Source organism: Mustelus asterias, chromosome 10 (genome assembly GCF_964213995.1).
Source record: "Mustelus asterias chromosome 10, sMusAst1.hap1.1, whole genome shotgun sequence".
In the NCBI taxonomy this organism is placed as follows: Eukaryota; Metazoa; Chordata; class Chondrichthyes; order Carcharhiniformes; family Triakidae; genus Mustelus; species Mustelus asterias.
This window is the reverse complement of record NC_135810.1, coordinates 55,935,835-55,950,815: the sequence shown is the minus strand read 5'-3', so window position 1 is coordinate 55,950,815 and position 14,981 is coordinate 55,935,835. Positions and strand designations below refer to the sequence as shown.

The window sequence follows — 14,981 nt, the reverse complement described above, 5'->3', positions numbered from 1 at the left end:
AACCACCCTATACATGGTCCCCGAGACAAGCGGGACCACCGGCTCCACCTAGGCCAGCTCCTAGGTATGAGAGAGAGCACTGCCCACCACCAATAGAAGGTCCCGGTCACCCCATGCGTATTGTAAGCGCCAGCCCACCTCTATATCCAACTGTCCCTGCCTATGGAACCCTAGATTGACGGTGTCCGGCCTCCCCAACCTGGGTCTGCAGCACCAGGTGGGATAGCATATAAAAACTCCTAACTAACGGCGAGGTTTAAGGCCACCTTGTAGAAGTCCTTTGGGATACCGGAGGCTCCCAAACTACCCTGAATGTATCAAAATTAAAGACAGACATCCCTTGGCCAACTACGGGCACAATCACACTCAGTGGATTCACAGGACACATGCAGGAGGGACACATTACAGCCCCTGTACAGGTCCGCCCAGGTAGCAGGGCGTGTGACCATCCGGTGGTGTTAGTTGACCTTCCCCCAAACACTGAACACATTCTTGGGTCCGATTACATAAATAAATGTAATCTTTCATTGATCCAGCTAATCGATGCATTTGGCAGATGGCTACGATTAGCAGAGCACCATCAATCATTCCAGTCGGGACATATGCTAATAGGGTTAGCACAATAGGGGAATTCTGGTTTGATCCATGAACGATTAGTAGTGATCCGGCCATCAGGGAGGTGCTTCAAAGAAACAATGGGGTGTTTGCGCAGCATCAGCATGATTGTGGTCAGATACCTGGGGAGGTGTTAATTGAAGGGCCGGACCCGAAACCACAGAGACAATACGGTTTCCCCAGACAGGCAGAGGGGGAGGTGGCCAGAGTAACTGATAGTCTATTACAGCAGGGGGTGTTGAGACGAGTGGCAGCCACAAATAATGCGCCGATATGGCCTGTGAAAAAGGCAGATGGATCATGGAGGTTAACGATCAATTATCGGGAATTAAATAAGGTTACCCCACTCACGGCCCCCACAGAAGCCACAAGCCCCGTCACCATGATGAGACAGGGAGCCCAGGCAAAGTTTTTCACGGTACTGGATATTAGTAATGGCTTCTGGTCCGTCCCTTTAAATCGGTCCTGCCAGTACAAGTTCACCTTTACCTCCCAGGGACAGCAATACACTTGGACTTGCCGACCACAGGGTTTCCATAATTCCCCGTCCATCTTCCACAGACGACTAGTGACTGGATTAGAAATGTTTTCCCGACCTGAGTGCTTGGTCCAATATGTAGACGATTTATTGTTACAGACTAACACCAAAGAGGAGCTTGTAATATTGCTGGATGAATTACTCGCACTGCTCCACTCATTAGGCTGCAAAGTCAACCTGAAAAAGACCCAAATTTTGCAACCCCAAGATCATATACCTGGGTACAGTGATTACTCATGGGAAGAGGGAGATCGAACAAGAAAGGATAGACTCCATAGTGCACCTCCCACTGCCCCGAGATGTGAGTGCCCTCCGATCTTTCCTGGGCCTAGTAGGGTACTGTCGGAACTATATAGACTACTTCGACACCAAGGCAGCCCCACTTTCCAAATTGCTAAAGAGAAACATGACCTGGGAGTGGACTGCGCAGCACACAGCTGCAGTAACTGATTTAAAGTGCGCCCTCGCCACAGCACCAGCCTTACTAGTCCCCGACCTGGATCTACCCCACGCCTTAGAGGTTGCAGCCACCGACCACACACTTTCAGCAGTATTATTACAGCAAAGACATGGTAGACCAGGCCCAGTAGCCTGCGCCTCACGAGTATTAGACCCAGTCGAACAGGGCTTCTCCGGGTGTGAACGACACCTGCTCGCGGTGTTTTGGGCTGTGCAGCATTTCGCCGATATCACCGACTAAACCCAATAACCATTCTCACCGAACACACCCCAACTCAGCTTCTGCTGGACGGCCGCCTTAAAGATGGCTCAGTAAGCCAGGTCCGCACTGCCCATTGGACACGACTACTGCAGGGTAGGGACATCACCATAAAGCGATCCAAAATGCCCACGTTCCTGGCAGATAATTTAAATTATGAGGGAGATCCGCATGAGTGTCAAGTTATAGCCACAAAGGACGCCACAGGTCCATTTATCCCAAAACAACAGGGGACACAGTCAGGGAAAAACCAGACAACCAGCCAATAGATAGACTCAGCCATAAGAATTCATGTAGACGGTTCATCCACCATAGAGAATGGGATCAGAATCACAGGATGTGGCATTTATGTGGAAAATCAACAGGGACAGCCACTAATAGTACTCACTCTCAAACTGCCCAGCCATTTGAGTGCTCAAGCTGCCGAACTAGCAGCAGTCGCATGCGTAGTGAGTCACCCAGATTTATTTCGAACCCCCGCCAACATACACTCCGATAGCAAGTACGTGTGCAAACAGCTTGACTGAGTCCCTACCATTATGGGAAGCCAGAGACTTCACCTCTGCAGACGGAAAGCCCCTACCGTCAGCCCCCTTATTAAAATATTTTCTGCGGGCCACTGAAGGACACACATACGGAATTATTAAAGTTAGAAGCCACTACGGGTCCTCCCCACCTGGCAACTGTAAAGCCGATGCATTAGCCAAGGCCGGTGCCCGTACGGGACAGTTTTGGCAGCCACCCATTGGAAAGCAAGTAAACGCTGTGGCCATCTGCCAAACTACTATAGCCGACCTCGTCCGGGCACAGAGCACTGACAGTTCCCGAAAACAAATTTTAGAAGGAGTATGCCCAGCCCCGTATGAGAAATGGAAGGACAAAATACAGATTCAGGATGGTTTGATATTAAAGGCAGGCACGTACGTAGTCCCTACCCAGGACAGAAATCAGCTCATCTACCAGTACCATGACGGACATGGCCATTAGGGCATAGAGACAACAATTGAGTGATTGAAAGAATTATGTTGGTGGCCCAAACTGCACGATGACTTCACCCATTATATCGACAATTGTTTAATTTGTGCCCAGAATAATCCTGATATGTATGCCAGAAAAGCGGAGCTAAGACACACACGCCCAGTGGAAGGCTCCTGGACAAACCTCTAAATTGATTATATCGGCCCACTACCACCATGGAGGAATGGATTTAAATACGCCCTGGTAATAATAGACACTTTCACCAAATGGGTTGAGGCATTCTCCACTAGATCCATAGAACCATAGAAAATTACAGCTCAGAAACAAGTCTTTTGGCCCTTCTTGTCTGTGCCGAACCATTTTTTGCCTAGTCCCACTGACCTGCACTTGGACCATATCCCTCCACACCCCTCTCATCCATGAACCCGTCCAAGTTTTTCTTAAATGTTAAAAGTGACCCCGCATTTACCACTTTATCTGGCAGCTCATTCCACACTCCCACCACTCTCTGCGTGAAGAAGCCCCCTCTAATATTCCCTTTAAACTTTTCTCCTTTCACCCTTAACCCATGCCTTCTGGTTTTTTTCTCCCCTAGCCTCAGCGGAAAAAGCCTGCTTGCATTCACTCTATCTATACCCTTCAAAATCTTATACACCTCTATCAAATCTCCCCTCAATCTTCTACGCTCCAGGGAATAAAGTCCCAACCTATTCAATCTCTCTCTGTAACTCAGCTTCTCAAGTCCCGGCAACAACCTTGTGAACCTTCTCTGCACTCTTTCAACCTTATTTACATCCTTCCTGTAACTAGGTGACCAAAACTGTACACAATACTCCAAATTCGGCCTCACCAATGCCTTATATAACCTTGTAAGAAGTTTAACAACACCAGGTTAAAGTCCAACAGGTTTATTTGGTAGCAAAAGCCACACAAGCTTTCGGAGCTCTAATGTGTGGCTTTTGTGTGGCTTTTGCTACCAAATAGACCTGTTGGACTTTAACCTGGTGTTGTTAAACTTCCTACTGTGTTTACCCCAGTCCAACGCCGGCATCTCCACATCATTATATAACCTTACCATAACACTCCAACTTTTATACTCGATACTCCGATTTATAAAGGCCAATGTATCAAAGGCACTCTTTACGACACAGCTAAGGCCACCGCAAAGATATTAGCCCAACAAGTGTTCACGCGATGAGGTCTTCCGCGCAGCATAGAGTCCGACCAAGGGACACATTTCACCGAGCGGGTGATGCAGAACATTATGGCTATGTTCGGCATCCAGCAGAAATTCCATATCGCCGACCAACCACAATCCAGTGGAATCGTAGAGCGCATGAACCGAACGCTAAAAGGGATCATTAGAAGGATGGTGCAGCAAAACAACACAACATGGGATACAGTACTTCCCTTTGCCCTCATGATGGTACGCAACACCGTTTCCAGTTCCACTGGATTCACCCCCCACACATTAATGACTGGCCGACCTATGAGAGGAGCTGAATATTTATTGGGGTATGACTTAACTGAGCCTGCTATTACAGCGCTCACCCATGAGAAAACCATCCAGCAGATAACTCAAAGCATTAAAGCAGCCCAGTTAGCCGTGGCTGTTTGATTAGGTGTTAAAAAGAAACAGAGCAAGGCATATTTTGATAAAAGGGTACACCCAGTAGAATATACGGTTGGCCAGCATTTCCCTCTACAACCCCAGTTCTTTCTTGTCCCTGAGATATGCGGGTCCGCACACCATCACCGACAAAATAAGCCCCTCAGTGTATAAGGTCCTGATCGCCAATGGGAAAACCGGTTGGTTCCACGTCAATCAACTGAAAGCTTACGGGACTCAGAATAATCACTTCCACCGTCTCACATAAGAGATAGGGGAGGATGACACTAGGTGACCGGAATGGCCTCACCCAGGAAATATGTTTCCCCGGACACTTTCTCATCCACTTTCAGGTTCAGACCAGAACCTTATCCCTACCACGCTATAGCCCAGAGCCTCGTCCACACCTGAAGTGCCCTTAAGGGGTACTGATCGACCCAGACATAATAGGAGACTTGCGCACCCTAGAGGACTGGAGTGACTCACTCGATATCGGCCCTCGCAGCATTATGGATTCCCCCATAAACATAAGCCTTACTAGACTCAGACCCAACAGTGAGGCCCTGTCTAAATGACACCGGGTTATTTTGATGGGGACACCTGATGCTGCATCCCTCTCCTGGGTAAGGGACCAGACACATCGATTAATTAGAATGGGAGACGAGGATAAAGGACCCCCGAACCCAGATCCAAAAACAGACCCCACAGTGCAGCCCAATGAACAGACATGGGTATGGAGGCCAGGTGAGGAGATAATGATGAAGCCCCATGAGACAAATGATTCAGAAGATGAGTCTCTGTTGGGCAATTTGTTCACGGAAATGCAAAATGAAGGAATCTAAGGTGCTCCAAATGATGAAATTCAGCCCACAATGCAGACCAATGCAAGGTACAAGAATCAAGGCGGCCTGTTTTATTCTAGCAGCAGTCACCATTAGCCCAGGGATTCGAATCGCACTGGAGTCGGTCTGTAATGACCTGAAGAGGTGTCCGTTCCATGAAGCATCCACTTAAAACCCCTCAACCTGCAGGTCCACCGTGACTGACCGACAGTAAAATATCCATGGTTAAGTACAACCAACTCATTGCCATACCATTTGTATACTGCCATTACGATCAATCGGGTTATTTACACAGTCTGAAGCCGTGCTCTTTGGCCACCTTTCTCTAGTTAAGAGATCATTAAGGCAACTATACAAATCTTTGAGGCAGGTATGCCAAATTTTAACATCATTGAGGCGGCTGTGCTAAATTTTAACATCGTCAAGGCGACTGGGCTACATTTTCAACTCTTAGAGCACTTGTGCTAAATTTTAAATGTGTTCCGCCTTCAAACTCCAAGACACTCATGGAACGGAGACTTCTTCAGGTCATTAGGGATACGGACACCTCTTCAGGTTGCAGTGACAGAGACTTGGTTAAAAGAAGGACAGGACTGGCAGCTGAATATTCTGGGGCATAAGTGTTTTAGGCGAGACAGAGGAGGGGCTAGAAGAGGTGGGGGAGTAGCAATACTGGTTAGGGAGCATATTACAGCGGTACAGAGGGTGGACAATTTGGAAGGATCATATAACGAGACACTGTGGGCAGAGCTCAGAAACAGGAGGGGCGCAGTCACTATGCTGGGGGTATACTACAGGCCTCCCAACAGCCCACGGGAAGTTGAAGAACGGATATGTAAGGAGATTCTGGACAGGTGTAGAAAAAATAGGGTTGTTGTAGTGGGAGACTTTAATTTCCCTCATATAGATTGGAAATCCCTAAGGGCTGGGGGTCCGGACGGGGTGAAATTTGTAAAATGTGTCCAGGAAAGTTCTTTGGTACAATATGTTGATAGTCCAACTAGAGAGGGGGCTATACTGGACCTAGTACTGGGGAATGAGCCTGGTCAGGTCATCAAAGTTTCAGTGGGGGAACATGTGGCGAACAGTGACCACAATTCTGTAAACTTTCGGATAGTCATGGAAAAGGATGAGTGTTGTCCTATGGGTAAGGTGCTGAATTGGGGGAAGGCTAACTACAACCGGATTAGGCAGGATTTTGTGGCTGTTGATTGGGAGAAGCTGTTCGTGGGTAAATCCACATCTGGCATGTGGGAATCTTTTAAGGAGCAGTTGATAGGAGTGCAGGACAGGCATGTGCCTATAAAAAGGAAGGACAGGAAAGGTAGGATTCGAGAGCCGTGGATAACCAGAGAAATTGTGGGTCTAATCAAAAAGAAAAAAGAGGCATACCTAAGGTCCAGGCAGCTAAAAACAGATGAAGCACTGGAGGAATACAGAGAAGTAGAAAATAACTCAAACAGGGAGTTAGAAGGACAAAAAGGGGTCACAAACTGTCCTTGGCAGACAGGATTAAGGAGAATCCCAAGGCATTTTATGCATACGTTAGGAACAAGAGGGTTGTCAGAGAAAGAGTCGGACCTCTCAAGAACAAAGGAGGGGAATTATGCTTAGAACCCAAGGAAGTAGGTGAGATTCTAAATGAATACTTTTCATCAGTATTCACAAAGGAGAGGAACACGTTGATTGGTAGTGTCTCAGAGAGATGTGTAGACCCCTTAGAACAAATCGCAATTACAAGGGAGGAAGTGTTAGGTGTTTTATGAAGCATTAAGGTAGACAAATCCCCAGGGCCAGATGGCATCTGTCCTAGATTTCTGAGAGAGACAAGAGATGAAATTGCTGAGCCTCTAACAGAAATCTTTGTTCCTTCATTGGACACAGGTGAGGTCCCAGAGGATTGGAGGATAGCAAATGTGGTCCCGTTATTTAAGAAGGGTAGCAAGGATAACCCGGGTAATTATGGGCCAGTGAGCTTGATGTCCGTGGCAGGGAAATTCTTGGAGAAGATTCTTAGAGATAGGACCTATACACATTTAGAACTGAATAGTCTCATTAGCGATAGACAACATGGTTTTGTATGAGGGAGGTCATGCCTCACAAATTTGGTTGAGTTTTTTGAGGAGGTGACAAAAATGATTGACGAGGGAAGGGCCGTGGATGTCGTCTACATGGATTTTAGTAAAGCATTTGACAAGGTCCCTCATGGCAGGCTGGTGCAAAAGGTTAAATCTCACAGGATCAAAGGTGAACGAGCTCGATGGGTACAGAACTGGCTTGGCCACAGAAGACAGAGGGTAGCAGTGGAGGGGTCTTTTTCTGATTGGAGGTCTGTGACTAGTGGCGCTCACGATGCTCCATTTCTTCAGCTTCCACCCTAAACATGTTAAAGAAGCCATCCCATACGGACAAGCCCTCCGAATACACAGGATCTGCTCGGATGAGGAGGAGTGCAACAGACACCTCCAAACGCTGAAAGATGCCCTCATAAGAACAGGATATGGCGCTCGACTCATCGATCGACAGTTCCGACGCGCCACAGCGAAAAACCGCACCGACCTCCTCAGAAGACAAACACGGGACACGGTGGACAGAGTACCCTTCGTCGTCCAGTACTTCCCCGGAGCGGAGAAGCTACAACATCTCCTCCGGAGCCTTCAACATGTCATTGATGAAGCCGAACATCTCGCCAAGGCCATCCCCACACCCCCACTTCTTGCCGTCAAACAACCCACAACCTCAAACAGACCATTGTCCGTAGCAAACTACCCAGCCTTCAGGGGAACAGTGACCACGACACCACACAACCCTGCCACAGCAACCTCTGCAAGATGTGCCGGATCATCAACACGGATGCCATCATCTCTCATGAGGACACCATCTACCAGGTACACGGTACCTACTCTTGCAACTCGGCCAACGTTGTCTACCTGACACGCTGCAGGAAAGGATGTCCCGAGGCATGGTACATTGGGGAAACCATGCAGACGCTACGACAATGGATGAATGAACACCGCTCGAAAATCACCAGCAAGACTGTTCTCTTCCTGTGGGGGAGCACTTCAGCAGTCACGGGCATTCAGCCTCTGATCTTCGGGTAAGCATTCTCCAAGGCGGCCTTCACAACACACGACAGCTCAGAGTCGCTGAGCAGAAACTGATAGCCAAGTTCCGCACACATGAGGACGGCCTAAACTGGGATGTGAGGTTTATGTCACACTATCATTAACCCCCACAGCTTGCCTCCTGGACTTGCAGAATCTCACTGGCTGTCCTGTCTGGAGACAATACGCATCTCTTTAACCTCTGCTTACTGCTCCCTCCACTCACATTGTCTGTATCTTTAAGACCTGGTTGGCCGTAGAGATTCGCATTCTAATCAGTATTCTGTAACTTCATTTTGTGTGTCTGTGCCCTGTTTGAGAGCGGATTTCCACTCCATCTGATGAAGGAGCAGTGCTCCGAAAGCTAATGGCATTTGCTACCAAATAAACCTGTTGGACTTCAACCTGGTGTTGTTAAAACTCTTACTGTGTTTACCCCAGTCCAACGCCGGCATCTGCACATCATGACTAGTGGTGTTCCACAGGGCTCTGTTCTGGGACCTCTGCTGATGGTGATATATATAAATGATTTGGAAGAAGATGTAGCTGGTCTGATTAGTAAGTTTGCAGACGACACAAAGATTTCTGGAGTTGCGGATAGTGATGAACATTGTCAGAGAATACAGCAGGATATAGATAGGCTGGAAAATTGGGCGGAGAAATGGAAGATGGAATTTAATCCAGATAAATACGAAGTGATGCATTTTGGTAGATCTAATGCAGGGGGGAGCTATACAATAAATGGCAGAGCCATCAGGAGTATAGACACACAGAGGGATCTGGGTGTTGAAGTCCACAGATCCGGAAAGGTGGCAGTACAGGTGGAAAAGGTGGTGAAGAAGGCATATGGCATGCTTGCCTTTATTGGACGGGGCATAGAGTATAAAAGTTGGCATATGATGTTGCAGTTATATAGAACGTTGGTTTGGCCACATTTGGAATACTGCGTCCAGTTCTGGTCACCACACTACCAGAAGGATGTGGAGGCTTTGGAGAGAGTGCAGAAAAGGTTTACCAGGATGTTGCCTGGTATGGAGGGTATTTGCTATGAGGTGAGATTGAGTAAACTAGGGTTGTTCTCCCTGGAAAGATGGAGGTTGAGGGGCGACCTAATAGAAGTTTATAAAATTATGAAGGGCATAGATAGGGTGAACAGTTGGAAGCTTTTTCCCAGGTCAGAAATGACAAACACAAGGGGTCACAAGTTCAAGATAAGGGGGGGCACGGTTCAATACGGATATGTGGGGGACATATTTTACACAGAGGGTGGTGGGGGCCTGGAATGCACTGCCAAGCAAGGTGGTTGAGGCAGACATGCTTGGATCATTTAAGACTTATCTAGATAGCCACATGAACAGACTGGGAAAAGAGAGATCCAAACGGATGGTCTAGTTAGGAACACATGATCGGTGCAGGCTTGGAGGGCCGAAGGGCCTGTTCCCGTGCTGTATTATTCTGTGTTTCTTTGTTTTATTACAGGCCGACTCCAGTGCTATTTGAATCCCTAGGGCTAATGGTGACTGCTGCTAGAATAAAACAGGCTGCCTTGATTTTGCTGGCCAGTTAAACAAGCTCTTTTCCGACCCTCCACGACTCGTCCATTCATCGATCTGAGCAAAAGTTTGCTCGGCAGTGGTTCACAATTAGAATTTTAAAACACTACGACATGCAAGCGACAACCGGGTCCTCCTGACCACACCACCGTCAATAGTGTTCAAAAGAAAAGGGAGGGGGCATGGACAGTTTAAATACTGGATGCCTATATACCAAATGTTAGACGCGATAACAGCAGAAATTACACTGATCTCCTCAGGACAACGATGGACGACGACAAAGATGCAACCTCGGATCTACCTCATCGGACTCATCGTCAGGAGAAGCATGCAGGACACTTCAAGCAAGATGAACTTTTGGTATCTCGGTTATTTATGGTTTGCCCCACCTGACGAGGGGGAATGTGAGGATAGCGTGTTATGGGTACCTCCCGATAAGAGTATAATGTTTGGGTGTAACAACCAGCGGCTGATATACAAAAAACCATATGGCAGTTCAACTGAATGTTATCAGAGTGTCACCATAGCAGGGGATTGGTGGGGATTTTCAAATAATGGGTGCCCCGAAATTGGATGTCTGGCCAACAGCCCAGAAAAAGGATTAGAGCTCGGGCAGCGGTGCCCCGGGACACTCAGAGAGGGGAACTTTGCAATGTATGAAATAAGAACTGGGCCAAAGCCAACCCCAGACCCATCCCACTTGATTTGTCCTGAAGCCACCCCCGGACCACAGAATGGAAAACCCTGTATGACAACATCCACTATGAATTGGTACCTGTGGTGGTGGATATAGCTGGGACCCAACTGCCAGAGTGGTGCTCTCCCCAACTTAAGAGATTATACCTCCACTTGACTCGCAGACTGTTAGGATGGAAGATAGGAATGGACGAAAGACAGGAAAGATCCAAGAGGGAGTTAGTCAATGACATGGCCACAGCATACGGGGCAGGGGTAGCAACCATCATCGCCCTTGATTCAGTCGACCTGGACAATAAATTTAGTATTCTGACCCAACAGGTTAAACAGACACTAAGTTCTATCAATGAGGACAATCAGCAAGATGCTGAAGGGGAACTGACTGGGAACGCAGCCAGCCGCCACATGGTAGCTGTGTTAGAAGGACACGCCAAGACAGTCAATCAAACTATCAGGGAAAAATTAGAGGACGATGACCGACAACAGAACCGGACTTTATGTAGTGCATATGGATAGTGGATAATAGAACAGCTGAGGGAAAACCTGGAGCAGGTACGCAGTGGATAGGCTCCATCTTGGATTAGTGATGAGCAGATGGAATACCTATTTACGGGTAAGAAACACCCTGAGCTATCTGGCTGCCAGACGCGACAGTTGACCAAAGTCTGGTTCAATGACGACTGCAAAGGGACTCCAGGGAATGCCCTGGGAATGATATTAGACTCACCATAATCACTGACGACCGGGTCGGACTGAGGGTTTTTGAAGTGGAAAATATAGGGACTATCCATGAGGATACCTGGATAGGATATAACGGCACTCTACCGTACGCAGTGGAGAAAGAAGAGAGGCTCACAGACACTACTCTGGACAGATGTCAGCAAACTGACGAAATAATCGCATGCCCATACCCAGTTTGCTTAAATGAGCATGCACTGTGTGGCTTCAGAACAAACACTAGTCTAAATTGCTCAATAGAAGCTCGTAGCCTGGACACAGACATAACTCAGTTGGTTTATAAGGGAGCAGGGAGATACTGTCTCACCACCTCCCTGAAACAATATCAGTATGGCACCGCACATTGCGACATTACTAACACTACATTCTACATCAAGACATGCCAGCAGGGTGGGCCTCATTCAACTAATAGACATTCACAAGAGGGAGAAGGTAGATTTGAACGCCACTGACGAGCTCCGACAGACCCAAGGGGAGTACCATGAGAAATATGATACAAGCCTAAAACCCCTGCCGGAGGAGTTGAACCAAATTCGGATAAAATTGTCTACATCCCACAGAACCTTTACCAAAGTAATGCAGCAGACCCAAGAGGTGAAAAGGAGAATTAAAGAAATTAAAGTCATCTCCTTCTGGAATTACCTTTGGAACTGGGACTCAAACATCCAAATCCATCCATTTGATCGCATAATGTCACACCTGGCGGTATTACTGATTTTGTTCACCCTGGTGTATCTAATCATCCTCACAGTCCAATTCAGCCGTCGGAAAAAGAGGATCACCCGGAGGCAGGACGTAGAGTTCACCCTTGAACCACGGTCCCCTCTAATTCAGTAGAATGTTTACAGGAAGCCTGCCATTTTGCGATTTGTACTAATGAACAGTTGGAAATCCTACTGTCGAAATGTGCCTCAGATCTGCGAATATTTTATTGTAACGTTTGTTTGAATGTTGGCTTATAATTAACTTATTGTAATAATGGTGTTTAGAATATGTGCTTGCTTGCATTTGTAGAGTGTTGCTGTCTGTAGCTTCTGGAATGTAAATATGTTGTAGGGATGTATTATTACTGTGCATGCCAATGCCTGGGCCTTGCTTGACTGTTGAGTGACTGGGCAGCCCCTGCTCTCGTCCCAACAGCCTGCCAAAACCTTGAATCTATCTCGAAAATTGCAAGGGCCAAGGCTCTTCCACTTCTACCTTCTTTCTGCCTTTACCTGCCTTTCTCAGAATACACCTTCCAGTCCCTGACCACTGACCAAATCAGGAGATCCTGAGGAGTGTGATCACCTCCTGGAACCAAGTGCCTCATCTCTGATACTGAGTCTGCAACTCAACCTCCAGCTCAATGACTCTGAGTTGAAGCTCCTCAAGGTGCTGACATTTATTGTAGACGTATCTGAGCTGGAGCCCATTGGTGTACAGGAGTGCCCACATTCTGCAGTCACAACACATCACCAGCCTTGCCATCTTTATTATGTTTGAATCAATTTATTCTTTTCTTCAATGATGATTGATAAACCCAACTATTCTCAGTGGCCTGGACTCAGTGAGCAGTTGCTGTCTTTGTACTTGCTTATCTTGTGCCATTTCTACCAGCTGAAACCCTACAGAGTTGAGTCAGCATTACTGGCTTGAGAAACTAGTTCCAAATAGCTCTGCAATTAACTAACTACAGCTGCCTGTCCTATAAGGAGTTTATTTACCTCTGACTAAGATTGTAAGAGACTTCACTTTGTAGTTAAATTCTAAGAACAAACTAGACTAGATTGTAAAGAGAATAAAATTCCGTTCCTCACCAAATTCTTCAATTCACATGCTGTGACTAGCTGAACTCAGCAATGAGCTGCTGTCCAGTCAGTCTTTCCGATACAGCTTCTGTTGTGAGTTGTTTCCCACCATGGTCTTACATGTGTGATTAAAAAATGTAAATGTTGTACATTTCTGGGCAGCTTCCAGGCATCTAGCCCAAGTTCCTAATGGCAGGGTCAGTGTCAGAGGCACTGACGGATAGGTCAGGACAGCTTATCTCTGTCCTCCGAAAAGTTGAAGTTTGGGCACAAGTCCCACTTGGCTGGAGCTAAGCATTTGCTGCTACTTCAATCAGAATGTTCAGCCTAACTACTTTCAAGCAATGCAGAAGAATTTAACTGTGTAGGTGTTGCACATCTTGTTATATGGGTGTGGTATGTGCAATGGAAAAGTGATACAACTGAGCATCAAAGCTGCAAAGCTAGACTTTCTTAGTATGCACAGCGACATTTGTTACTTTATGCAGCAATGGATAATCCCATAGCCCCCTCGAGCTTTGTACTTAGTATGTTGTTACTGGCATTGTTTAATCAAAAACATAAAGAGAAACAGAAATATAACAAAACTTGAATATGTTCAGATTAATCACAATCTTTTGCTGTTCTGAAGAATCTAAATGAAACAATGTTATTAGATATTTCTTCATTCCTATTGAAATACTTAATGTGAGTTCTTTACATACCTCAGGATTTCTTGGAACCATCTTCACTGAAGACAATGGAAGTGCAGCTGAAGAAAAAGCTAGAAAAGCTATTTTGAGCACAACAGCATAGTAAAAGCACATTGTCTCCATTATGGGTGTTTACTGTGGAGAGTGGGTCAGTTATCCCAGTGGATAGCATCTGATTCAGAATAACACCAACAACACAGGTTTGATTCCTATTCCAGCGGAGGTAATCTTGGGACCTGCCTCCTTGCCCTGCCTCTGAGTGTAAAAGGCAATAGTAAACCACCACTAACGTGAGGACAGCTCAGGGTCAGCATCAGTACATAATGAATCATGGAGCTGCCTTCTGGCAGAACACACATACCGAGCATACTGTGTGGAAAACAACCTCCAGGTAAAAAGCAGTGCCCCTTGCCTATCTTTATGAAACATTAGAATATTAATCAACCAAATGACTAACAAAAAGTCCATACCTCAGAGTAATTATCACTGAGTCATTGGAAAAGTATTTCCTTGCGTGGTGACTGCTGTCGCTTAATATAATTTCAATAAATCCTTTTTAGTTTCAGCTGAAAACAAGGAAGGAAGAACACAAAAATACAGAAGTGTTATTTTGCATCATTAAGAATTAGAGAAACAGTCATTAATTTTCTACAAACACATGTAGTGATGGTATTTTTCAGCCCTGGACTCTTAGACTTTAGGGTTGGATTTTACAGCTCCCCGCTAACAGATGTGTAGGTGGGAGAGAGGGTCTCCTCCAATAAACCAGGAGATCTTCCCACCATTTTCCCAGCCACTCCTGACCTGTCTTTAGTATTATGGTGGGTGGGGAAGGAGTCAGACAGCTCACCAAACTCCACTCTATTGCGTTCCTTAAGTGGCCAATAACTCCACGTGATGTCAAGAACAGCTGTCACGTGGGGAGAGATATTCCTGCCATGCTTGCTCCAAGACCAGAAATGCCCACCCTAGGTCAATGGACCTTTGAATGGTCTGCCAAATTTTCTACCCTGCTGGCACAATTTCTGCGGCGGCTGAGATGGGAAAATTCCATCCATTGAATACAGCAAAGGTTAAAGGCCATGAGAACATCCCAGCTATAATGCTG

The 14,981-nt window shown here is 46.6% G+C and overlaps 1 protein-coding gene across 2 annotated transcripts in view; it reads right to left on the bottom strand.

Annotated features, from left to right (window-relative positions):
• Positions 1 to 14,241, bottom strand: part of LOC144499597 (macrophage metalloelastase-like) — a 60,041-nt gene extending 45,800 nt beyond the window's left edge. The window contains exon 1 of one of the 2 annotated variants that reach the window (XM_078221735.1): positions 13,886 to 14,241. In XM_078221735.1, coding sequence (XP_078077861.1) covers positions 13,886 to 13,996 — 111 coding nt within the window. In that variant the 5' untranslated portion in view covers positions 13,997 to 14,241. Of the gene's footprint in view, positions 1 to 13,190; positions 13,511 to 13,885 lie in introns of those variants that run through there. The other variant, XM_078221736.1, reaches the window with a different exon arrangement.
• Positions 14,242 to 14,981: the final 740 nt, after the last annotated feature.